The sequence below is a fragment of the Pithys albifrons genome, chromosome 11 (assembly GCF_047495875.1).
Source record: "Pithys albifrons albifrons isolate INPA30051 chromosome 11, PitAlb_v1, whole genome shotgun sequence".
NCBI lineage: Eukaryota > Metazoa > Chordata > Aves > Passeriformes > Thamnophilidae > Pithys > Pithys albifrons.
In genome coordinates, this window is record NC_092468.1 from 5,138,868 (window position 1) to 5,165,337 (window position 26,470).

General features: G+C 43.8%; 2 protein-coding genes across 12 annotated transcripts in view; both read left to right on the top strand.

Annotated features, from left to right (window-relative positions):
* The window catches only part of KLHL24 (kelch like family member 24), a 30,261-nt gene extending 19,550 nt beyond the window's left edge, over positions 1 to 10,711 (top strand). For all 4 annotated transcript variants that reach the window (XM_071567060.1, XM_071567057.1, XM_071567059.1 and 1 more), the window contains 5 exons: positions 114 to 298; positions 1,274 to 1,392; positions 2,441 to 2,629; positions 3,350 to 3,538; positions 4,681 to 10,711. In XM_071567060.1, coding sequence (XP_071423161.1) covers positions 114 to 298; positions 1,274 to 1,392; positions 2,441 to 2,629; positions 3,350 to 3,538; positions 4,681 to 4,881 — 883 coding nt within the window. In that variant the 3' untranslated portion in view covers positions 4,882 to 10,711. The remainder of the gene's footprint in view (positions 1 to 113; positions 299 to 1,273; positions 1,393 to 2,440; positions 2,630 to 3,349; positions 3,539 to 4,680) is intronic.
* A 2,628-nt stretch (positions 10,712 to 13,339) lies between these two features.
* YEATS2 (YEATS domain containing 2) overlaps positions 13,340 to 26,470 on the top strand; it is a 47,377-nt gene continuing 34,246 nt past the window's right edge. For all 8 annotated transcript variants that reach the window (XR_011698718.1, XM_071565983.1, XM_071565984.1 and 5 more), the window contains exons 1-8: positions 13,340 to 13,469; positions 14,139 to 14,251; positions 17,316 to 17,413; positions 17,518 to 17,610; positions 20,639 to 20,881; positions 23,052 to 23,167; positions 24,324 to 24,485; positions 26,086 to 26,197. Coding sequence is in view for 7 of the 8 variants with exons in the window: in XM_071565983.1 (XP_071422084.1) it covers positions 14,152 to 14,251; positions 17,316 to 17,413; positions 17,518 to 17,610; positions 20,639 to 20,881; positions 23,052 to 23,167; positions 24,324 to 24,485; positions 26,086 to 26,197 (924 nt within the window). In the remaining variant the exon portion in view is untranslated. The remainder of the gene's footprint in view (positions 13,470 to 14,138; positions 14,252 to 17,315; positions 17,414 to 17,517; positions 17,611 to 20,638; positions 20,882 to 23,051; positions 23,168 to 24,323; positions 24,486 to 26,085; positions 26,198 to 26,470) is intronic.

Below are 26,470 nucleotides of genomic sequence, written 5' to 3' on the forward strand. Positions count from 1 at the left end.
ACACTAAATAGTAAATTTTCTGATTTTCACACAGTTTAGAAGACAGTGTTGTTTGGCCTCCATGTGCTAATAAATATCTCCTACATCTTAGTTTTCTGTGCTCACTTTTTTAGATCAACTGGTTATTCTGAGGTGATAGTTGTTGTTGGAGGCTGTGAACGAGTCGGAGGGTTTAATTTGCCGTACACGGAGTGCTACGATCCCGTAACAGGAGAGTGGAAATCACTGGCTAAACTCCCAGAGTTTACCAAGTCTGAGTATGCAGTGTGTGCTCTACGGAATGATATTCTTGTTTCAGGTGAATATTCCTAAAAAGTTTAAGAATTCTTTGTTTTCTTGGATGGTTGTTTTTCATTGCTAGGTGGTCTTTAAGGTCCCTTCTAACCCAAGCCATTCTATGATACAATGATTGATTGGGGATTTTTTCTTGTTTGTTATTTGGGAGTCTTTTAAAGTATTGTGGTAGATCTTCATACTGTGACCTTCTAGAAGCTCAGCTGAAAGTCACTTTTTGATGTAAATGGTGAACAACAGCCCCAGCACAATCTTACTGTAAACTAAAGTGTTTTCTGGAGGTTTTGTTTGACATGAATCTGCAGTTTTTTACAGCTTATTCCAGGACATCAATTGTATTTAACGAGACCAGCTTGTGCTTATGAAGTGCATTGCTTTAAAATACAGCAGCAAAATGTTTGCAGCAACAGCTGGGAAAACTACAAACAAAAAGTCCCAAGTGGGCTTTTACCAGTAGTTCTTTAGCAAGGGAAAATTACAGGGTGCAGCTGATGGTTTAGGCACCAAGCTCTGTGTGTTAATTCAGCCAAAGAAATTGTCTCCTCAGGTGTGTAGTACCTGTGTCAGTGTAAACTTGTGCATGGACAGGACAGAGGGACGGTGGGTGGTGGGGATGTGCCACAGGGCACATCGAGGGGTAAGATTTTGGGTGTCTCATCCAGGCAGTGACAATTCAGGAAATCTGAATTCAGAGCATGGGCAAAAGCCATTAACAGGCATCCCAACCTCAAGAAATAATCTGATGTGATCTCAGCATGTTAGTGAGGAAAGCAGACATGAGGAAAGTGACTTACTCTGTGTTTTCATGTTTGAAATCCACTTGAAATGACTTTTTCAGTTTAACTTATAAATACTGGTAGATCCTTATTTCACCCAACAAGTGCTACAAAGTTTTCATTGCCCACTGTAGAGGGGCATGTTAATAGTTAACATTTCCAATACAATGGTTTTCCAAATTGGCATATTTTTGTTTTTAAAGGTGGAAGAATCAATAGCCGGGATGTGTGGATTTATAACTCTCAACTTAACATTTGGATCAGAGTTGCCTCCTTAAATAAAGGCAGATGGAGACATAAAATGGCTGTTCTTCTTGGTAAAGTAAGAAAAGTATATTTTAAATTGTTTATAGTGGGGATGTTTGCTGTAGGTAAGAAGACAGTGGAGAAAACGTTTAAGTATTACTTTGTTTTTGATGTAAAACAATTTTAAAAATACCTACTTTAAAATAATATTTCAAACATGCTCTTTGTCAGTTAGAGACTACCCCTGGACATGAAACTCATTTTACTCCTCAGTCATTTATTTTTTGGGGAGTCTTTCATCATTGAAGTGTGTTATTCCTAAGAAGCAAATTTTTGGGAAGCAAGAGTGGCATCTGAATTAGCCTGTGCTTCAGAAGTGCTGTCAAAGGTCTGACAGCTTATGCATTTATTAACAGAAATTGGTGCTGCTCTCAATATTGGCTCTTGTATTTAATGTGTTGAAATTAACCAAACATGTGGAGTGTGGAAATGGGAGAGTTTGCTGTATTATTAAGATGCCTGAAGATAAACTGGGTAGTTGGAATCAACTGCCTGTGGGGATTCTGTTAGTGAAAATTAGAAAGGATGTGCATGTGGTGTCCCTTGACTTCTTAAGATGAAACTTGCAGCTGAGCAGAGAAGAAAGTAGACCTAAATAATGAGCTCTGCTTCTTAAATATGAGAGAAGGGGCAGAAAAGTGGAGTATACAAACTGAGATGAGGAAATATTTCTGTAAGTAGGGAAAAAGCACTGAAAAGCAAAGGCAAACTCAGATGGACTTTACTACTGCTGCTGTTGCTGAATGTTATAAAAAAAGAGAAATGCAGAGAAATGCCTTTTCTAACAAATGCCATTCAAACAGGATGTTTCTATCGTAGTATTAATAATGCTACGCTTTGGCACGGGTTTGCAGTGTCATTCCTCATGTGACTGAATGGAACTCTCCAGGAAATCTTTACCTTTTTTTTTTAAAGTGCATTTTCCTTCTGTATATAAATTAAAAATTAGAGGAAAGTACCCTTCCACAGACCTGGCAAATTAGCTTTAAAATAATTTAATTTCATATGTAAATGTAATCCCTCCTGTACACAGGGGATGATGGTAGTTTTGCCCCTTTGCACAGGTGTATGTGGTGGGGGGATACGATGGGCAGAACCGGCTCAGCAGCGTGGAGTGTTATGACTCGTTTTCCAACCGCTGGACCGAGGTGGCTCCCCTGAAGGAGGCCGTGAGCTCCCCGGCAGTGACCAGCTGTGTGGGCAAACTGTTCGTCATCGGCGGCGGGCCCGACGACAACACCTGCTCTGACAAGGTCAGGTGGTTGTGTTTGGTTTCATCTTCTGTCCACAGTCAACAGCATTGCTGGGTTAAAACCAGATCCTACAGAGAGAGATGTGCTTTAAATGTTTGCTGAAGGGAGTGTGGAGTTATACAGAGAGTGTTAATGATAAACTGTTACTGCTGTCTTTCTCATGGATACTGTCGTTTATTGGGGTCACCCTTTATTGGGGTAATGTGGATTAGGTTTGTGGCGGTTAGAGGAGGCAGAGACAGCTCAGGCTGCAGTGTGATCAGAAGGCTCACAGAAGACAAAGGACTTTATTTTTAGTAACAGCTTCACTTTTATCTACTCCTGTATAAAACATGCCAGTACACTATTGGTCAGTAGTTCAGCTCAGATACATGGAAAGATTCTACTGGTTACAAGGCAGCCACATTCTGCAGGAGGTTCTCTGGTCCTTAAGGATGCATTCATCAATCACCTCAGACCTTAAGAGATACACACATACTGTCACCCCCACAATCATTGGGTTCTCAAGTTCTGTGAATTCTTAGATATGTTTGGAAAAAAATATAGTACATATTTGCATATACATTATTGATATATGGCCCTGTATTTATATTGACCTTGTTTTCTTGGTGAGGTATTGCCCACCAGACACAGCTTTGTCTCTCCTTGTATAACCTGTGGGCATGCCAGGCTGTTATTTCATTTAGGCTTTTAATCTGAAAGGCATGTATTTGTTTTCAGGTTCAGTCTTATGATCCTGACACCAATTCTTGGCTGCTCCGTGCAACGATCCCCATCGCCAAGAGATGTATCACGGCCGTGTCTTTGAACAACCTGATCTACGTTGCTGGTGGGCTCACCAAAGCCATATACTGCTATGATCCCATTGAGGACTACTGGATGCATGTACAGAACACATTCAGCAGACAGGTAATTAACAATGAAAGGCCTGTACACAGCTGAAACCTTAACATCTTGGCATGAAATGAGTATGCACTTGTTTAACCCTAATACAGTCGCATTTCTGATTCCATTCTTGGTTTACCATCTCTTCTGTATAACTCAAAACCTCACAGATGAAGTTTCTAAACCAGTAGCTTTTCAGCTGGGTTTCACTGTTAGCCAGTCAAGACTTTGGGAGCTGTTACTGTTGGAGAACAGCGTAACAGTATAAGGGGTGATGTTTTAATTGTATGGGAATTTTCTCTGTCAAGTTCTGCTGCTTGTTTTAATTTAGGCCAAAGATAGTAATTCCTAGTTGATAGGGCCTTTCAATGTAACAAGTATTGAAGGCTGTTTTTACAGTGTGGAAAAGCCCCTCTGTATAGCACAGAAAGTGTCTGACTTGAGCAATGACTCTGTCACTTCCGCATAATGGGACACAGAAGTTAAATGTGTGCCCTCAGTAGTGAAGTGTGTATATCAGTTACATTTTCTGATGTTTTTTTAAACATCAGTCATGTACTCTGTGGTATTACTTTAACAGAAATTTGTTCTTTTTCCTGGCCCTCCTTCTGTTCCTCTGTTTTGATCTGTGTTCTCTATTTAACTGATTATTTTTTCCATGCCTGCTTTTAAGGAAGAAATAAAATCCTATCTCTGTTTCAAGTAAGACATAGCACAGTCTTTTCTTATGCACTCCTTTTAGTCATGCCTTTTTTCCTCTCCCCATTTACATCCCCCTTCATTATCTGTTACTCTTAAGATTCTTCTTGTTCGAATTCTTTTGCATTGATAGTACCTACTGTGGTCCCTCTTCTGAAAACCTTTGTTCTCTCCTCCTTTCCCTACCTTAGATCTTTAAAGGGTAAGTACAGTGTTCCATTGTGTCCCTTGTCTGAGCTGTGTGTAGTGAAGGCTTAGACCTGAAATAGTCTTTTCTGTAGGACTGTGCTGCTGCTTTCCCTGATTACTGTCCTTTCTGCACTGGCCCGTTCGGGAGGGAATAGTATAGGCCACGCTGTTTACAAACGGGAGTCACAGTGTTGTCTTCCTGCACTAGGGCAGACATGTGGGAATCAAGGTCTTGCTTTTTAAATAATCTTGCATTCTTTTGTGGTTTTTTGAAACAGGAGAATTGTGGCATGTCTGTGTGTAATGGAAAAATCTATATCCTTGGTGGAAGACGGGAAAACGGTGAAGCCACAGACACTATTCTATGTTATGACCCTGCAACCGGAATTATCACAGGAGTAGCAGCCATGCCCAGGCCAGTATCGTATCATGGCTGTGTGACCATTCATAGATATAATGAAAAAGGCTTTAAACTGTAATTTATTTTTTTTCCTGAACAAAGAAGAAAACGGCATGAATGAATCCAGTGGTCTGCTGCAAGACCAGCTTTTTAAAGATTCCCGAAGTGGGAATTCTCTGCCTAAGTGTCATATAAAAATCATATCCTGTGCCTTTAGAAAAAGGATTAATTTAACTTAGAAAACAAGTCTCCAAACCTATCCAGTAAGCAGAGTTCAGTTATATCTGCTGTGGGTTCTGATCCAAGAGCAGTAACAGTACATTGTACTAGTGGACAGAAAGTTTACCATATGTGTGATTAGTAATTAAAACCTTGGAATCTTTTCTGTGAAAGTGCCTTCACAAGCATTTGTGCCTGTGTCCTAAGAAGCAGTATCTGCAAGGTGTTTCAGTTCTGCTAATGGGATAATTACACAGGCAAGTACATACCAAAGAATCATCTACGATCACTGTCTACAATTTAAAAAGCTTAAATAATTGTAATTCGTATGCAGCATTCTTACAAGCAGATTACATGGCTTAACCAAGCAGATTTTATGTCAGATCATGTATGGTTTGGAATTAAAACCACACCAAAAAACAAGCTACATAGAAGAAATACGAGAATCTTTGAGGAATGATTTTTTCTGAAGGAGGAACTGGTTGTTTGAGCCACCACAACACACTGCAGTGACAGTATTGTGTACCTTAGCCCTGTGGACCTTATTCTTAGTGTTGATAAATGTCCATCAGAAGTACAAGGCTACATGACATGGAAAACCAGTGAGGTGTAGGCCAGGTGTCTGTGCAGCAAGTTTTGAATCCCATTTTTTGGAATAATATGGCTAAAGGCTGAAAGTTACTGGTTCACTCTTCGCTCACTGCAAAGTATCTCTACACTTTTTAAGAAATAAAGGGTGGTGAACTCTTGATTCTCCCACTTTCCTGAATCACATTATAAATTACTTGAGGATAGAGGTAGGGACATGGATTGTGCCCTACAGCTTATGAATTGGCCTTTTGGATATCTCATCTGCAGAGATGGCAGAGTATCCACCAAGTATTTCTTGGCCTTTCTTCAGACAATCACTTCCTCAGCACAGTTAAACTACTGTGTAAGCTGCTTGGCCACAGATAAAGTTGTTCGGGGAAGGTCCCTGCTGTCACCAGAAAAATACCTGTGGACCTGTCCATGTAGCCATCTGAGGTGACTCCCATATGACATGTTTTGGGTAATTCTGAAGCCAAGGAAGCACCTGTGTTTTGACACACACCACCATTTTTCTTTAAATTTTTTTCAGTAAAGGTATTTTTTAAGTCCTCTCTAGATTTCTGTACTAAGTTTCTTTATTTTCAGTGTACAGTTGCACAGTTGAGGCACAAAGTTCATAAAAACTGAAATAGCACTTGAGAGTTGGAAAATGAATAGGATTGTCTGCGTACCAGTTCCCTGTTAATCACCAAAAACCACAGGAACTGCCTTTCAAAGGAATTCTGAGGACAGCAGCCAATAGGGGAAGTTGGTCAGTGCCAGGGCAGAAAAAAACCAAAACTCCTGCAGAGCCAGCCCTGGCCTCGGGGTTCTCGTCTCTGTGCTTGCTCAGGAGGATGAAAACAAGCACCATCTCTGGAACGTTGTTTGTTCCACTGGACTTTCCTCATCTGTTTTCCCAGAGTATTTCTTCACGAGATGGAAATTCTGACCCTCAGTGAAGTTATGCCAAACTGGGAGTCACAGTTTTCAGTAACACGGTCATGACTTTTAAAGAGCACTGAGAGCTGCACTTTGGGATGTATTAACTTGTAACCTCAGGAAAGGACACAAATTTCAGTTTCTGGTTGAATACCAAACACTGCTTTGTATATGCTAAGAATACTGATAAAATACAAACCTTTGCATATCAGTGATGTGATCAGGAAGTCAATCCCTGAGCAGGTACATTGACATTGCCCTAAAAAGAAAGTCCCTCAGTAATGCAAGACAATTGAGTCAGATAAATTAATCCTTTTCTAAGTTTCTTCTGTTTCTGCTCATCAAGTTTTACTTTGAAAAGGCAATTTCAGTACCTGTGAATAAGGTGTGTTGATTGCAACAGTTATTGCCCAGTAACCAGTAGTATATACTAACAGTGTATATAGCTTGTGCCATCATTGTAAATGAAAATGTCAAAAGTTCTAGAAGCACTTAGAGATGCAAGTTGAAAAATACTCTCCATTGATTTCCTCTTGTTTGTATTCAGACTTGTAATGTTGATTGTCATGTTAAAGTTTTTAAACAGTCCTTATTCTGTAGGTGTAGAACAATGTCATTTAATCTGTGTTTATAATACTGCACTACTCTGTAAATAACAAGATACTGCTTTCTATGGTTTTGAAGATGCATTTTTTAGTTCAGTTGTCTTCTATTAACAATTTATGTACTGTTACTGTTCCCTATTATTTTGAAAATGACAGTGTTTAATGAACAGTAGATGCGGAAGAAAACTTCTGGTTCTGATTCCTGACAACCTGTATTCAGTGCTGAGCAGTTCCAGGTGTGGAGCGTTGCTTCATGGCAGTTACTTATGCAATGATTTCCTTAAAACAGACAGTGAGTTTTCCTTCTTGCTTGTTAACTTGGTAAATAATTTGCACTTATGGCCTGCTCTGTTACAGTTATCTTTAGATGTATTAGAAAACAACAATTCAAGTTTGGTTTAATGAAAATGAACCATTTTTCTGGAAGGATGCCTTAATTTGGAAGTTGCATTCCTGAGCCATGTGTTCTCCAATGCATTTCACTTAGGTATAAATGAATTCCAAGATTTAAACTCTATTATGCATATTGAGCTGCTTGCAGTTTATGGGCTTGAGCAGCAAGTTGAGTTGGGTTTTTTTTGTCTCCTCTAGGAGAGAAAATTATTAATGTCACCTACTCTGATCAAAATATTTCCATCACAAATGGTAATAGGTTTTGGTAGCTCTAGAGCACCTGCACAACTTCAGTCCAACCATACAGGGGAAGAGGGCCCAAGTATCTCCAAGTCACACAAAAATAAATAAATCCTGAAACTTGTCTTCATTCCACTAAACAGGAATGAGTAAATATTTTTCTTCTCCATTTTGATATCTGCTTCAGTTCTTAACCATGTGACATTAATTGAAAAGAAAGTTGATGCTTCCCTGCAGCTGGGCTTTTGGAAGGTTCTGACTCACTGATTTCAGTCCTGCAGTACTCCAGGCAGTGCAGCCTCCAGCCTTTGCCTGAATGATTCCCCCTTTTTACAGCCATCAAGCACAGAGCATTGCCTGGGAATCGTGTAGTTGTACCTGTAAGCCCCTTCCTTGATAATGCTTAAGTAGGCATAATTTGTGGAATCTCTTCCGTCAGATGAATCTTTTTCCACTGTGTGCCTGCATTTTGGGAGTTGGGCACTGTGCTTTCCGCTCCAGCACCAAGGGGTCCAGATTGTACGTTTGTTTTTTGATTGGTACCAGTGCAGTTCTGAGCAAAGATTGCTTTGTTTGTACTCTGTGATGCAGAGATGTTAATGCAGATTATGTTGATATGGACCCTTAAAATTTACTGAAGCTTTTTAAATTATATGTTTAATACTGCAAGTTTTTGAGAGAGGCTGATGATGTAGGAAGTGCTCACCTTGACAGAGGTTCAGAGGAAGCTTGAGTGGTGCCTGTTCCAGCTTCTTTCTCGGAATAGTGGAGTTTACCACATTATCTTAGAGCAATACTCAATTTATCCTGTTTTTCCTTTACTTGAGCTGCAAGGACAGAAAAAGCAGCAGAGCCCCCACTCACTGCCTGACTTCAGGTTTCCTTCCTGCCCGAGGCTGGTAGGGCACAGCCATGGGCTTCATCAGCTCCAAAGAGATGAGAGGAGAGAAGAAACTCCCTGGAGCTGAGACATGGCAGGAGGGGTTTGTACATGTGGCTGGGCTTGCTGAAACCGAGGTGTTCTGGATGCTCACAAGTTTTAAATTCCAGATGCTGAAACTCAGGTGGTAAAAATATTTAGTGTCTATCAATTCTCTGAACTCAGCTGGAGATACAGTCAGGTGCAGATACGGTTGTGCTCTGCTAGTGGCAATGCTCAGGAAAGCCAAAGTTTATTTTTCTGAACTGCCCAACTAGGCAAGTAGGTGTTGGGGGGTTTCCCTACCACTGAAGATGGCAAAAACCAATTCAAGAGCATTAAGAAACTCAACAGACTTGATCACTGTGAGGCAGAATGAATATTTTCATCTAAATGTAGACTCATGCACATAAGAAAGTACAAATGAAACAGTTTTTTGTGCCTGATAAAAAAAATCTGAGCAACATATACTAAGAAAAGGAGTCTACATGGTAAGATGAGATTTCTAAGCAGAAATTTGCTATCGCGTTGGGGGCCAAGCAGATATTTACATTTTTTAAAATATATTTAACGCGCAAGTTTCTTCAGTGTGGAATTATTTCAGGTGGCATTGATAAAAATGGAGGTGGCTGTTAGTTCATTCTGCCCATGCCAGTGCTGTGAGCATTGCCACACACCAGCAGCCCCACCCCAAACCAGAAGTGACTTGTCTATTCTCTGAGCGATGCCTTTGCTGTCTTCCCTAACTAACGTTACACCTGAGTTTGTGTTACTCGACATATACAGCCCTGGTAACAGTCCTGTGTAAGAACTGTAAACTATTTACAGGAACATTTCTGTCTTTCTACTGTAGGGATCCAGTCTATGCTCATGTTCATGTGTGCACATCTGTGTGTGAATAATTTTGTGATCATTTTCTGATAGTGCTGTTATAAGTGATGCACATAAAGCCCCCGTGTACAGCTTGTTAATAATGTAATTATGGCTTACTTTGTATGATTAGCTCCAAAGAAAATAATGTGTGTTAATTTTGAAAAGACCTGTGCCTTGAATTCACCTATATTCTTATCTATCCTGAAAAAGAGCTTGGATTGCTTCTCCCAGTTTGTACCTTTATTAGGATTGGTCTTACTGTCTAGACTGTTGATATCCTTCTAAGAGAAATAAATCTTGCCATTCATTAATAAGAATAGTTAAACTTCTTACTTAGAATATGCCTAGAATGCTTCCATTTATACAATGCCATGGCAGATTTAATCTAGGGAAATCAGTATTTGTTTTTTTATTTTATTTCCAGCATGCCTCAGTGACAAAGGACTGAGTTTAGTCTTTGACTTCCTGTCCGTAACATGTACAGTTTCTTGTTTTAGTCAGTAGCCTCTGTGGTATTTCTGGACTCTCTGAAGTCATCAACCTCTTGTTCAAGATACAAAATATGAAGCAATAATGTGGTGCAGCATGGCAATAAGCAAATCAAGAGACTTGAATGTAATGTACTAATTTCATCTGTGTAAATGCTGGACCTCTGAGTCATTCTCCTTTTGGTGCACCTGTAGCAACCTGGAGTCGGATTAATAGGAGCTACTTGGCCACAAAAGAGAGTTTACCTCCTGAACTGTTACTCATATGATACTTTATCTTTGCCTGAAATCCTGTTTTGATTTTCCTTTTTTGCTGAGGAAAACAGCAGTTCATGTTATTTCTTGCCAGTTCCTTTATTTACTGAGACATAAAAGCCGCAATTCCGTGAAGAGCTGATCTCGTCCTGGAGAACAGGCTGGTGCAGCACAAGGGACACGTGAGCAGGAAAGCTCAGACCACTCACTGTGTGCCAGTCAGTGTAACTATCTTTCATCCAGCATTAAGGTCTTCAGATTGTGCTGACAGTAGAAAAGTGATTTTGTAATGTAGCACAATGGCAATAACACCTGTTATATTTAAATATATATTTCTTGCATAATTCTTTGAAAGTTTTTTAAAGTTCAGTGTACCTAATAAACATTTGCCTTTTGAATAGTTCACTGTTTATTTAATTTATGAGAAGTTCTAAAGTGGGGGTTGGTGGAGCAAAGAGGAAACTCCCTCCTGGGTTATGTGGATCATTTTAACATGTTGGATTCTCCCCTTGTACAGCCTCTACCCATTGATCTTTTCTGCCTCCCAGTCTGTGTTTTTCTTCCTAATTTTTCTGCCTCAACATGGAGCTTGCTATCAATGGGAATAAAGGCAAGCTGGAGGCTGGGCAAGAAGAGTAAACTTGCAAGAGAACTGGAAAAATGAGAGTGGGGATTGAAATCTGGTTAGTCCTGGGTATCAAGATAAGAAAAGAATGTGAATGGATTGGAAGGCAAAACCAGCATGGGACATCAGGAAGAGGTAACGTAACACAGGGAAGGTGACTGGGATAACACAGGGTGGAAAGAATCCTATAGAAAGTTTATTCTCCTACAATTACCTACTTAGCCATCTTGAGGTCCTACTTGCCACTGGGCGAGTGAGCAGGTCAGACTGTGATGAAGACCTACCACTGCACTTGAACTGAGAGGAATCATTTGGTTTAATACCACATTGCTTACAGATTACATTCACCTTTCATGTATTTTCTAGAGGAATACCAGTTGTACTCCTGGCTTCCACATCCATGTAACATGTATTCTAGATCTCCGTCATGGAACTTGCCCTTCATGCAATCCTAGTCTAGTTTTCTTCCCCGAAACATTGAGATGTTTTCAAAACAGGCATATTAGTGGTCCTGAAATAAGAAAAAGACTTTAAGGGCTAAGTCTCGAACATTCCACATACACTTGCAAATTAGTGGCCTCATAAATAAGTTTGCAAATCCATTAGTGAACAGGACACTAATTTATCCTGGTTCACAGCATGAACCATGAAACTACCACAGACCAAAGCATCAATGCCATTAGCTGCACCTTACAGGTATTGCAGGCTGGCCAAAACCAAACACAAACTGTGGCATTAACTGCACTAATTCAGACAATTTTAGCTCTGATTTGAGAGAATATGAACTATGGTGCGCATTAAATATAGCAGAAGGTTTTTTTGAAGCCTGTCCAAGGGCAAGTGAGGGCTGTCCTCCACCAGCCATGGGCTGCTCCTGCTATCCTGCACCTCACCAGTCCAGGCCTCTTTCTTGCTTTCAGGGGTGTTTGGTTTTGTGGGTTTTTTCTTTTTCTTTTGCTAATCATATAACCAGTGAATCATTTTGGTTGGAAAGGACCTCTGGGATTGTCAAGCCCACCCTATGACCGAACACCACCATGGCAACTTTCCTTAAACACCTCCAGGGACCTGACTCCACCACCTTCCCAGGCAGCCCATTCTAATGTCTAGTCATCTTTCTGTGAGGAATTTCTTCCTGATGTCCAACCTGAACCTCCCCTGGTGCAGCTTGAGGCTGTGTCCTCTCGTCCTGTTGCCTGGGAGAAGAACCTGACCCCCACCTGGCTACACCCTCCTGTCAGGGAGTTGTCAAGAGCACTGGGGTACCCCCGAGCCTTCTCTTCTTCAGACTGAACACCCCCAGCTCCCTCACCACTCCTCACAGCACCCGTGCCCCAGGCCCTTCACCATCTTCCTTGCCCTTGCCCGAACCTGCTTCAGCACCTCAATGCCCTTCTCATCATCCTTTCGTGGATTATCTGCCATATTAAAATGTCTTCGTGAAATTTTATTACACGTTAAAACACGATTATTCCAGGCAGCGAGTCAAGGTCAGGGCACTGCATCCGTCGCTCCAGACAGGCACACGGCCCATCTCGGTGTCCCCGGTGCCGCGAGCGAGCCCTACCCTGCCTTGCCCTGCCCACATCCCGCTCCTCACCCGCTGCGGGCCCGGCAAGGCACTTTCCCCGGAAGGAGCTCCGCGCTCCCCGGTCCCGTGCTCTGACCCCGCGGTGCTGCCGCGGCCGGGGAGGGAGGTGGCACTTGCTGCGGCCCCTCACAACCCCTTCACGGTCCCTTACGGCCCCTCACATCCCCCTCACGGTCCTTTACGGTCCCTCATGGCCCCTCACAACCCCTCACGGCCCTTTATAACCCACTCACGGTCCTTCACGGTCCCTTACGGCCCCTCACGGTCCTTCACGGTCCCTCACAACCCCTCACGGCCCTTTATAACCCACTCACGGTCCTTCACGGTCCCTTACGGCCCCTCACATCCCCCTCACGGTCCTTTACGGTCCCTCATGGCCCCTCACAACCCCTCACGGCCCTTTATAACCCTCTCACGGTCCTTCACGGTCCCTTACGGCCCCTCATGGTCCTTTACAGTCCCTCATGGCCCCTCACGGTCCATTACGGTCCCTCATGGCCCCTCACAGCCCCCTACAACCCCCTCACGGCCCTTCATAGCCCCCCACAGCTTCTCACGGCCCCTCACTACCCCTTCACGGGCCCTCACAACCCTCTCACGGCCCCTCACTACCCCTTCACGGGCCCTCACAACCCTCACACGGCCCCTCACTACCCCTTCACGGGCCCTCACAACCCTCACACGGCCCCTCACTACCCCTTCACGGGCCCTCACAACCCCTTCACGGTCCCTCACAGCCCCCTCACCCCGGCGGCACCGCCCCCCGCTCCCTGCCCGCCTGCGCGGGCCCGCCCCGACGGGGAGGGCGGTGCTCGGCCCTGCGCTGATGGCGGCGGCGGCGGCGGGACGGCCCGGCGGGGGCCGGCGCTGAGCGCCCGGGGCGGGGCGGCGCGGCGGGCGGGGGCAGCCGGTGCAGGCGGCGGGGCCGGGCCGGTGGCGGAGCGCGGGTGAGCGGCGGGGCGGGCGCGGCGTGGGGAGGGAGCGCGGCCGCGGCGGCGGCTTTGTGTGCGCGGCGGGGGAGGGGAGCGGCGCCGCCGCACGTGGGACCGGCCGCGGGCAGCGCTCCGCCCTCCGCGCCCCACGGCGGCTCCGGCACCGACACCGCTGCCACCGGCAGCGGCCCCCGGCGCGGCCTCGGCCCGACCTCCCGGCTGCGAGTCTGCCCCGCCCGCCCCGCGGGACGCGCTGCCCCCGCAGCGAAGGGTCGTGGCCGCGCTGAGCGGCTCTCGGCGGGGGCGGCCCTGTGTCCCCCGCAGCCCTGCCGGGCTCTCCCCACGTGCTCGGGTTACCCGGTGTGCCCCTTCTCAGGGCGCTGGTGCCTGTGCGCAGGGAGCCCTGTCTGTCCCGCAGCCCCAGCGGGGACCCCGAGCAGCGGGCGCGCTGTGCCGCTACAGCCCCGCCGGGGCCGGGGGGACACCGCGGGGCTCGGGAGGCACTTGAGGCTCCTGGGCTGTGCAGAACAGAACCGGCTGTGCAGCCGAGATGATCTCCAGCCCCTGCGAAAGGAGGTGCCCCCGCTCTTCTTGGGGTGCACCGCAGGCCTCCCCATGCTGAGAGGTTCAACTTTGCCCAGAAGGTCACTATGGGTAACGTTAAGGCTTTATTTTTCCTCCCAGTGGAATAGAGAACATGTCTGGGATCAAGAGAGTGATCGCAGAGAAGGACCCCGACTACGAGGATATCACTATCACACATCCCAACAAGCGGCACAAAGCAGCGGAACAGTCAGGTAGGAGCTGTGGAATTGGAAATGCTGTGGGCATGCATGCTGTCCACAAACCTTCAGGAAAGGGCTGGAGCAGGAGCTAAGGGGCCAAAGGAGAGACATGGAGCAGGCAGGTAATGATACCTCTGTGTAGCCAAGTGAAGATGTGCCGTTCGTGAAGCCAACTCTACCTGCTATCTGAACCGTGGAGTGTGAGAATTCAGCCTTTGGTGCATGATAACAGCTGGAGCATGAGCTCTGCAGGGCCTCAGCTGTGTGCATCGGTTCCTGTTTCTTGCTGAAGTGCTTGCCAGTGCATCCTCCCATGCTGAGTTGTGCTCCAGCCTGTGTATCAGATTTGCAGTTGAAGTCTGCTTCAGGAAGGATTGGCAGTTTGTTTATGTTTTGGGGAATGCAGGACATAGTGTGGGGAAGGGGAAAAAAATCCATGACCTTGCAGTTGGGACAGAAGAAACCCATGACCCTGCAGTACACAGACTGGCTCTTGAAATATGACAAATGTTTGCAAGAGCAGGCAAATAAAGCAGAAAGGAGCAGTATAGAATGGATAAGTTAGGGAGAAGGAAGGGCCCTTGAACCATGCAAGAGAGGAGGAAGAGGAACCTGACTGAAGAAGATGTGCATAAAAAAGTGTAGTGGAGAGAGTAGCTGAATGAGTAGGTTTGCATTTGGCACGCTCGGATATGCTCTGGGAACCAGCCTGTTGGCAGAGTGCCTGGGACAGGTTGCAGTCGTCTCTGGGCAAATGAGAGTGGAGCTTCTTGCCCTGGGGACAGGGAGTAGGCTAGTGGTTTTTGGCTTAGCACAGCTAGTGAGAGGATCATGATGGGAAGAGCTGACGGAACAGGGAGGTGAGAAAACCGAGGCTGACTGTGGGATCTGAAGATGATCCAGGAATAGATCAAGGTGCCAGAGCTGCCAGTTGGAGAGGGACAGACGCTGGCTTCGTGGGTGATATTTTGGAGGATGGTGTACAGCTGGTCGAGTATGAGGAGGCTGAACTCTGGGTTGTACGTGTTGCTGGACAGGCCATCTCTGCCCCTCACACTGGGGCCACTGCAGCTGTGCTGTGTGTGGCCATGTCACCACTCCCAGCTGCCTGCCCTGTCTGGCTGCCAGAAGTCACTACCCTCTGTTCTAGAGTGTCCCAGGGGCTGCAGGCAGGTTTTTTAATCTGCTTGTGAAGCAACTTTTCAGAAGGTCTTGATAATGAGCAGGCAAAGTCTTAGGGCCATAGAAAACTGTCCTTGCCAAAGTAAACTTTCTGTTCAGGTGATTCCTCCAAACTGGCTTCTTTATTCCTCTCATGGAAGATCTCCAGCTTTCAGTACTAGAATTCCTGAAGTATGCAAATTTCACCAACACAGTCTTAATGAGGGACTGTGGTTGACACTAAGCTGGGAAAAATATGAAAATAAAGTGTTCTTAAAAGCCTCTGTAGAATAACCACAAATACTAAAGTGCTTTAATTGTCATAATGTTGGTGTGGCATGACATCATCTCTCAGGGAAGAGTTGCAGTTGTCCCTATCTGAACCAAATATCTCATACCTTAATCTGTTTAGGTTTATTTTAAGTGTAGCCTTACACGTGAATTTTCTAGGCATAGTGTTCATGGCTGGAGATAAATATATCCCTCTGTTTTTTAATTTTGCCTTACTCATACAGATTCAAGTGTAATTATGTTTTAATCTAGGCTTGAACTATTGCTGGTCCTAGAATGTATATGTGTATATACATGCATACATACATACATATATATGTCTATGTGTGTGTGTGTATATATATATATATATATTTATGTATGCTTAAAAATATTTAACATACCCCTGTTGCATATAGAGGTGTCAGTTGCCTCACTTCTGTTGTAGGTAATTGATCAAACAGTGCTGTCTGGAACATACTGGCAAGGTTTTCACTTGCTTTTAATTTCTTTACTCTTTCTATTGGGCTATTAGAAACCTCTTCAAACAGATACATACCTTCTAGGAAAACATCTGCTTCCTCTGAAGCTCCAGCCAAAGTCTTGGTGCTGTTGCCTTCTATTCTATGTAAAAACAATGTGAAATTTTTCCAGAGAAGCCCAGGCTGTTTCTCTGATCTGCTTTGCAGTGGGGTCACTGTATTTCTGGCACAGACTGGAGCACCTGTTCCAAGCTTTCTTCTAGAAAGATAATTCCTGCTTTGTCCGATTCTTACTTAGAACTTTATAAAGACAATTGTTGTTTGAACCTCCTTGATGTAATGGAGGTGACAAAGGAAGGGCAATTATTAAAGTCTACAGTATGTGTAGAGCAAAAAGAACAGTTCTTATGTTTATACATGTCCTAAAAAAATACAATAATGTGCCAATTTTGTTCTTAACCACTAATTTGCTGTAAGGCATTTGCACAGTTTGAAATCTAAAACTACATACTTTCCACTGAGGTCAGTAAACTCCTGCTGAAAGGCTAAATTTGTTTGACTGCTGTGCTGGAAGAGGATTTTGTAAGAGGTAGACCAGCTTTTGATAATACAGTTTCCTTTGTGAGTAATAAATGGCTCGTAGACACTCCAGAGCAGGCTGCACTTCGTGCCAGTGCTGGACATACAAAGTATGAGTTTGCTTTATTATTCCTGTGTGATGTGGTGTAAATTTCCTGGATATGAATCTGGCCAAGGAGAGCAGAAAAATGTCCATGGTGTTCCAGCCTGTTCCTGCGCAATCACAGCAGTAACTGCGCTTGGCTGCAGCATGTTGGAGTTTTCCTCTTACTGTTTACAGCCTTGCTGAGACAGAAGTAAACAAACTGGTCCTGTTCTTCCCATTTTCTGTTACTTGTCATCTCAGATCTAAAAGGGAAAAAATATCTCTCCAGCCTTTAGGGGATACATGTGGGTTTTGTTAAGGGGAATAACTTTCTTTTGTTGGAAAATGATCCTTTTCTTTGTGTGTGTGTGCTGAACTTATTATCCCTTCACTTCTCACTCCATAGTGATCACTGATCTTTCTGTTTTCAAATAGAACCTCAAACATAGAAATGTTAATACTTCCTCATTCTTTATTTTCCATGTGTGGCCTCGTACAGCACGAGATGTTACTGTGCAGAAGATTGAGACTATTATAAAAGAACAGTTTGCCGTGGAAATGAAGAGTAAAGAACATGAAATTGAAGTTATAGATCAGGTATAAATGTTTCATTCTTATAAATATCTAAGATTCTGGTGTATGGGGGTTTGGAGATGGCTGCAGTGGTTATTTTTACTAAATATTACCTCTTCTTTTGGTAGCGCCTGATTGAAGCAAGAAGGATGATGGATAAGCTGCGTGCCTGTATTGTGGCCAACTATTATGCATCTGCTGGTCTCCTTAAAGCTGGAGAGGTAAAAATTGCTCTGGGAATAATAAGACTTGAGAGAATATTTGCAAAGGAAGGTGTGGAGTTCACTGGCTATTCACCTGATGTTTGGTTTGGAGATGTGATGTAATGAAATAGTGCAATGCAAACTGGCACTGGGGTGGCAGTGGAAGAGGAGACCTGGGGCCTGAGGGACTCATCAGAGAGGAGTCTTCAGGAAGCAGTTGAGGAGTCATTCAGCAACCCCTGGTTCTGGTTTCTGAAATATTCTGCCTTTTTTTTTCATCAGTTCCTGCCTGAGAGCACACCTCTTGTCAAACACTGTGCAGTTTGTCCTGACAAAGCCCTGAAAAGTGGGGAACTTGTTTTCCCATTTCACAGGAGGAGAGTGGAAGCAGATGGGTTTGGAACTTTTCAGAAAAGAAAAAAAAGTCAAGATTTTTAGAGGGTTGGGCAGTGCCATGAAACCATCCTAGCTTTACCCTGGCAGCCAGTCTGTTTTAAAGGGTTGGTGAACAGACTGATGGCAGCAGTAGAGCAGGAGATAAATCAAGGAGCTATCACAGAGAGATTAAAAATTCACAAGATCAAAAAAACCATCAAACCCTCTTAGTTAAGCCCCAGTTCTGAGCACTCTGCCCTTAATGACTGCTAATTGCAGGGTGTTCATGACTTGTGCAGACTCCTAAATGACATGTAGTTCATTATCAGTGTAGGTATTTCATTACCATCTTTTCAGTTCAGGGAGTTGATCTGATTTCCAGTAAAGATCTGAGCTGATTTTTGGAAGCTGCAAATGGGAGCTGCAAAGATGAGTTTCACTCTAGTCCTATAGGAATTTCTCTTCCAAGCAGTGGCTCTCAATGCTACTTCTGGTTTCCTTATTGTGATTTCCAGAAGCCTTGGAATGGGGTAAAAAGAATAAAGTTCAGCTTGTTTTTCTCTCATTGACCTTGAGTTGAGCAACTGGAGTTGGAAAAAGTTGTGGAAGCATTGGGAGACTTGGAGATCCCTCTGCCCCCCTTGATTTTTGTGTGGGCAGCCGAAGAATGTGATCTAAGTTCTGATCTTTGAAAGTGCCTTTATCTAATGTGTCCCATGTGTCTGCAAGAGCTGTACTGTCCCTTGTTTTGCCATGCAGGGTGTTCATTTTTTTCCCTGCTGATTTTCACACGTGCCAGAAATAACTAAGTTTGTAATTGTTTTGAAGTATTGACAAAACTTACTGGCAGCTCCTTGAATTATTTAGTTTTCCAGTAGTACTTATGTCGTTATGGCTAGAGTAGCTGTATCTTCAATTGCATTTTTAGTTTTTTTCTAAAAGTCCTGATTTGCATGCAGGCTAAAACAAGTCTTTATTTTGAAATTGTTACTGGTTTCAGTTTTCTTTGTTGTCTGTTTTTAATTGCGGCTCATGGGTGTTTGACTCTGCAGTGAAGGATTGTCTTGTTTCTGCTTCTGGTAGAACGGGAGTCTTTGTAGTTTAATTCTGAACTTCTAGGAAGATGATTTACAAATTCCTGACCTGTTCTCATAAATATAAACAGTTCTGGAACCCAGTGCTGCTGAGCTTTGAGTGTTATGAGGCCTCATGATTACAATGTATTATGTTTCTCCACAAATTACTGGACAAGGTTTGGTCATTTTACTTGATGAGCAAAAGAAGAGGTTCTTGGTAGTGGTTTGGTTTGGGGTTTGGTGGTTTTTTTTTGGACTTGTGTGTCCCTGCTGTTGGATAAATGGATATAACTCTTAAGCAGGTAACTGAGAGTTGCTAATTGCTTCGCTTGTGTATGTAATGGACAATTGGAAAGAATGTTCTCAAATGATCCTTTAAAGACCAAAGTGGGAAAATATTTAACTCCACTCCTGCTGCCACCTCTTGAAGGCAGTCCTGCTGCTCCAAAGTGGTGCTGGTGTCTATCCCCATGCCACTCCCTCCACTGTGTTGGCAGAATTTTGGATCAGGGAATTCACATGGATTAAAAATAAACCTGCAAAGGAAAAGAAAAAGAAATAACAAAACCAATATTAAAACAAATAAAGCAACAAATAAATCCCAAATTAGTTTCTTCATTTGTTTTTTTTTCTGACCTACCCCCTCCCCTTGAATAATTGTGGCAGGTTGGCTGGTCCAGGTGGTTTGGGCAGGGAAGAAGCCTCTTTCAGTTGGTACTGCCTATCAGAAAAGCTGTCAGTGCCACTGTGGTGTTTCTGGGGTTTCAGGAGCTGCAGCAAAGCTGGCTGGCTGTGCTCTGCTGCTGGCAGGGGGGTGTTTCAGCTGACTTGGTTCATGGTGAAACCAGGATGACAGGGAGGACTGGCGGCTGGGACAAGAAGTAGCTGAGGGACACTTGCTTTGAGTAATGGGTGTTTTCCTTCTACTTCTGAGGTTAAAGGCAAATGCAGGAATCAAAAAAGGTCTTTTTCACAGTCATGAGGAAAACAGAAGAGATTTAAACACTTGCCCACCCTGTCATGCTCCTTGCAGGTTTAGGAGGATCTAAGATTAACTCTAAGATGTAGGTTTTGAGGAAAGTTTGCAAGCATGTCTAAGCACATTATTATTTATCCTCCATTAAGCCTTGGGAGCAGACAGGGTGCTAATATGTGTAGCTTGCCTCATGGGTGTTGACAAGACTGTCAGTGAGTATTAAAGCTACAGAGCCCAATGTGCTTAGTACCCTGCTTGCCTCCAAGAGTTGGGCAGCTGTGGCCTTCCTGTGTGTGGTGAGAGACCGTAGGTGTCTGCACAGGAAGAGAAGATGTGACTTACAAAGGGACTTTGTAGGTATTTGAGTAGGCTGCAATCTTCCTTTCCTAAACCTGATGTGTTTCTGAGATCGAAAGGCCTAAGGGAACAGATTCAATTTGTGCTGCTGTTTCTGTAGAACTGTTTTAAGCTTTTATCTTCTGCAACGTGTGTTTTTCTTGCAGGGCAGCTGATTAAATATTTGCTCTTTCTTCATATATTGACTTTTTCTGTTTTAGCACAGCTTTGTTTTTATCTGGGCTGCAGAGTTACAGTGACCAGATCTGCCTCTTTTCTGCAGGGCACCAGGTCTTGTGATACAACAATTCTTAATCACCCTTCAATCAAGAAATTTTTGGAATCACCCTCAAGATCATCATCTCCAGCTAACCAGGGCTCAGACACTCCCTCTGCCAACCACTCTGAGAGTGACTCACTCTCTCAGCACAATGACTTTCTCCTGGACAAAGACAGTGGCAACCTGGACACAGAGGAGCGGCTGGCAAACAGCCTGGACCAGAGACAGAGCAGAAATGCTGGCCGGGTAAAGTAAAATCGAGTGGTGGTCAAGTTGTTGGAGGTGTGTGCTCTGTGGACTCAGTGCTGGCACCTGGAGCTCTTCATGTTTTCACCCACCTTGCTGAAGATCTGTTTCTTGCCCTCTCCAACTGCTTGATCCCACTCCCTCAGCCTGGCTTTGCTGTAAGGCCAACTGAAGTGTCTGTGGTGTGGGTAACTCCTCTTAACTCAGCCCTGCCCAGCAACGAGCTCAGCAGGCCCTGGGGAGAGTGGTGTCAGCACAGCTTTGCCTCTGTCTGGCTGTAGCCTCTGGGCAAGGAGGAGCTTCACAGCCTGAGCAAGGGGCTTTGCTGTGCAGATGGAAGCCAGGTCAGGAGGGTAGAGCCTGGAGGGAAGAGCAGAATGTGTCATTCTCAGCAGTGTTTTTAGGAAGTAATGCTGCTGCCTGGCCCTGGGTGCCTATGGGGACTGCATTGCTTAGAGAGATTGATCCACTGGAGAGGTTTGGCCTCAGCAGCCTGTGGTGAAAACGGTAACACTAGAGGATTGGTTCATCCTGGGAGTGTGAGCTGGTAGAGCCTAAGTGCATAGTTAGAGTTGGTTTTCACTTGACAGTACTGCTTGCTGTTGTGCATTATAACAGCATTGTTTGCTCAACTGAACCAGACTGACCCAGGTTAAAGATACCTTCAGTCATTGTTCCCTCATGCTTTTTATGGGGTTATTTTTGGCCTGAATCCATTCCCTTTATGGCTCACCGTGCAGCCACACAAATGCTTCACCATTTGGCTGCAGGTGGCTCCACTGGGAAGGTTCAGTCAGTATCTGCAGGTGAAATGTGCCTCAGTAGGTGAGATGAAAGTCTTCCATTTCCTTTCAGTTCATTTAGGCAGTCAGGCCTGCCAGAGGAGTACAGCCCCTAACCCAAGCCAGGGATGAGTGTATCTCAGTGAAAATGACTGTGTTCTCCAGGTGAACAAGTTGCAGCAATACATGGCAGAAAGAGCAATGATTCTGCCCCTATTGAGCAATGTGACACCCTTGAAAACAGGGCTGCAGTTTGCTGAAGCTGTGCCTGAGGTCTCTGGCAGAAGGCAGATACACCATAGGGAATGTGAACCCCCCTACATCCTAACCCACCAGACCAACAGAACTTGTTTCTTGCACTGAGGGCATTGATAGAGCAGCTTCATTGCTTGGGTATAAAGATGTTGGTACATCTTTGACCGAGACAGCCCTTGGCCCAGAGGTGACTGAGGAAGTGACAAGCAGGAGCCATCCCAGCCTTCTACAGTTCCTTACTCCACTTTGGGGCATCACTGACTTAACAGAGAAGGAGCAATGGTTCCTTATGATTCCTCTGCTCCCCACACTGACCCTCATCTGGTGAGTGCTCAGTGAAGGGCACTCCAGGAAGCTGCAGCACCAGCTCTCTTGGTCACTAGAGGATGGCAGGCCCTTATTCTCCAGACAGCCACTTCATCCAAGAGTCATAGAAAATCCTCTCATTCCCATGCAAACAACAGTTCCACTTGTGTTGGCACCGTGGGTGGTCATATCATTTTACAAGGGAGTCTTGACTGCTACTTAATAGCTGGAGTTGTGTTACAAGATTGCTGGTTTTATTGTGCCCCAAGCATTGTGGTGGATTTGTGGGTTTTCGTAGACGTCAGTGATGTGTTGTGGCTGCTGCTCTCCCTGCTGAATTCCTGTCTCGAACCCAGCCTTGATTCTTCACCATGAAGCAGCACCAGAGTCCTTCAAAGCAGGAGAGTCTGGGAATGAGAAAGATTTAGATTTTCAGCCCCAGCTTGTGGGATATTTAGCTTTGTTTCTGATTAGTGACCAACATGATGCCATTCTAGCAGTGCCTGTTTATCAGATAGTGCAGTAGCAGTGTTTTTGAATCCCAAACTGAAGTCATGGCTCAGATCCATGTGATGTCTCACAATGTCTGCTCAGCTAAGCCATGCCATGTACTCTTGGCTGGGTAGGAGAGCACTGTTCATGCCTGAGTGGCTTGAATGTGCCTGGATAGCAATTTAGGTATTTTTAGGGATGATTCATTGTTGGTCTTTCATTGATGCAGGTTTATTTTTTTTAACACCACCTTACATTTCTAGCACCAAACAAAGTGATGTTTAAGAGGAATGTTTGGGTTTTTGTTTGCCTTTTTTTTCTTCCCCTACCCTCAGGACAGTTCGGGTGTTTCAAGCTCTCAAAAACCAGGACAACGAAATGCCGGACTGTCAAATGATGAAACTTCACGGCTTTATGTGAAGAAAACGATTGTGGTTGGCAACGTCTCCAAGTTAGTATCCAGAGCCTGAGGGACAGTCCTTTATTTCAGGATTAAATGGAATAGCAGGTTAAAATCAGGAGACAAATAAAATTGCTAGGCTGTCACAGTATAAGATTTTGTCTGAATAATCACGGTAGCCAAGGCAGCTCTCCTTGAGTGTCTGCATGAGGTTTTTTCTGGGAGGAACAGGTGTTTTAGTAGTTGTTTTATTTATATATGTATAAATTGGGAAGTTAAGAGATCTGTTTCTCTCAAGGGAAATCTTTGAGCCTTTTGTGATCAGTTAGAAATCCAAAGTTTCCCCATGAAAATTGGAAAAACAAGTTGTCCTAATTCAGTGTGTTGGTTAATTGAATTAGTTGGCTAATTCAGTGTGTCCATAGGAGTAGTGGGGTATTTTTAAACAACAAAAAAAAACCAACAATGCACCAAGCCACCAGAATGAGGAAAATTGTTAAAGCCCAGAATAATCTGAATAAATTCATGTTTAAGGTATTTTAAAAAAAATCGACCGGTAAATATACAAAAGTTTTGAACTTTGAGGAAATTAGTGAAAAAAGGCATTTATTTCAGGAAACTATGAACAATTCCAGGTTTTAGCTCTCCACCCTTGCACTACTCAAGTCAGTCTTTTGCATAGAAAGTATCAGACATTTGCTGACAAAGCAATTAGACTTGCATCTTGAAAATCTACCTAAGGCTGTACCCAGAACTAAGTATTGACTCCAAAATTCCTTAAAAATTTCCAAGAAGGTTGTTATTTTTTTGTATGTGTGGTAACAGAATTGTATGTTGTGTTCTGGTGCAGTTTTGTTGCCAGAAAAGGATGGGAATAGGATGGGAAAAGGAATCTGACCATGGTAGAATGTTAAAATTAAGTTATCCCAATTAAGAGCCAAATGTTTAAATGGGTGATTTCATATGGCAGCTGTGCATTACAATAGAGAAAATGTATTAGAAGAGTAGAGTAGATTATGGGACCTGTATCCGTTCCTGGATGAACTGTCGGAGTAAGGACAGACAAGCAGAACTGCACAGGGGGAAAGTTTCCCACAGGCGTTTTACCATCCCCAGTTTTTTTGCCTAAACTTTGCCAAAATACTTTTTGCAGTATTTGTCTCTTTGAGATTTTTATCTTGTGTTTGTTTTTTATTTCCTTTGCCAGGTACATTCCCCCTGACAAGAGAGAAGAAAATGATCAGTCAACCCATAAATGGATGGTGTATGTCCGAGGCTCTCGGAGAGAACCCAGCATAAATCACTTTGTCAAGAAAGTTTGGTTCTTCCTCCATCCCAGTTACAAACCTAATGACCTGGTAGAAGTGAGGTAATAAGGAATTATTCCAGTCACTCTTCCAGTCTTTATGCTTGCCAGGCTTACACTGCCAAGTTTCTTGGAAAGTTAGCAACTTCTTTTCCTGGTTTAGTATTCCATGTGTGTATTTAACCTCTGGCTTGACTTGGCTTACTCCAAAATATTAGTAAAAATAAATAAGTTTTATATAGAAAATGTGCCAAACAAGCTTTTTTGTAAAATTTCCTCCTTTCAGTTGTTGCATTTCATGTTATTCATGTGGGTTTGTGCATTTCCAACATGTATTACATTGTGTGGAAAAAAAAAGAGGTGTCTCATAAAGCTGTTTTGCCCAATGCTACATGTATGTTTGGGCAACAAATTATGTCACACTCGCAAATATTTCTCCATGATTGTGAGATCAGTGGTGTTGGCTTCAGTTTCCCATCAGTGTGATGGTGCTGGTGCTCAGATACAGGGCAGCTTCTCTATCCTCTCCCAGACCTGTATTCCAAACCTTTTTTTGCAAGCTGTGACCCTGATGAGATGAGCAAGGTCAGCTCTCTGTTAACTGCTGCAGGGAAATTCCCTGTCTGTTCTTTCGTCCTTCTCTTCTGAGCAAGAAAGAGGGAGGGTGCCTTCAAAGTACTTGGTCTCTTCCCAAAGAAATTACTCTGCTCAGGACATTCAGTTCCCCTCTGGTATGAGGGAACTGCCCGGGTACAGAATGGCAACCTAATTCTGGCAAAATTAGACTACTGCAAGGCAACTCCAGCACTTAACCTAAGAAGTGTTTATATGGCTCAGTAATGTTTCTGAGAAGACAACCCTGAGCAGGACGAAAGCAAACTCCTTTGTGGTTCTTGTGTAACCAAATTACACTTGACTGCTGTCTTTTTGTGTTTTACTCCGTTTCCAGTATCTGATGTCAGCACTGTTTGTCTTCTGGTTTAATCCCATCTGGTTAATTGATTTCTGGTGTCAGAGTCTCGGTCATCTTAGTGAACATCAATGTTCTGGACTAAAAATAGCCTATAAACATCTCACCTTTTGCTCTGTTGCAAAACTACATTTGGGATTATAATAAGCTGAAATACAAAGTAACAGCAAATGTTACAGATAAATACACCCCTCTTTTTCAGCTTGGAGAAGGAGAGTGGTTAATTTTGATTTGTTGTCTATGTGGTGTTCTCTGGGTGTTGTATGAAGCATGTGCCTTCTTGCTGCTAGATTGGGAGCAGCAGGAAGTGATTACAGAATGCTGCATTTAAGACTCACCTTGCAGCTGTGTCTTGGGAGCTGGCTTGGGGTTTTTTGAAATAAGTATTTTTCATTTGACATAGGACATAACACAGACTTTTTTAAAAATAAGACTGTTGTTTCCCATGATTCTCACTCAACAGCTTTTTACCATTTTCTTCCCTGTCCCCTTGTGTAAAGTTAAAATATGTTTTCAGCTGTCCAAAGCCATAAAATTCTCATTGCTGTGATTACATTCTCTCCGTGTTGAATAGCAGCAGGCCTGAAGATAGCTTTAGTTGTCTGCTAGAGAAACAGTCTTTGGCTTTTGAAAAAGAGGTAGATGAAAGCTCTACCACTTCTGCATCAAACTGTAATCACCATTTGTTTCCAGAGAACCTCCATTTCACCTGACCAGGAGAGGCTGGGGAGAATTTCCCGTGAGAGTGCAGATACACTTCAAGGATAGCCAGAACAAGAGGATTGATATCATACACAATTTGAAGGTATTTGAACAAAATACTTTAGAAAAAGGCATTTAAATGAGCTCTCCTGCATAGTCGATGCAGTAGCCAGGGAACTCAGCCTTACAGCAGCTGGAGTTGATTCTGCTCAGAGCAGCAAACCATTTACCTGTTTTTTCCCTACAGTTTGAGATTTTTATCCTGCTCTCACTGGCTTTAACCTGCCAGGGCTGCAGGGCTGTCTTTCTGTTGGTAAAGTGACTGTTCCTTCAGCACTTGCACATACCAGCTAGTGATTATCTCTGGTGTTAGAGT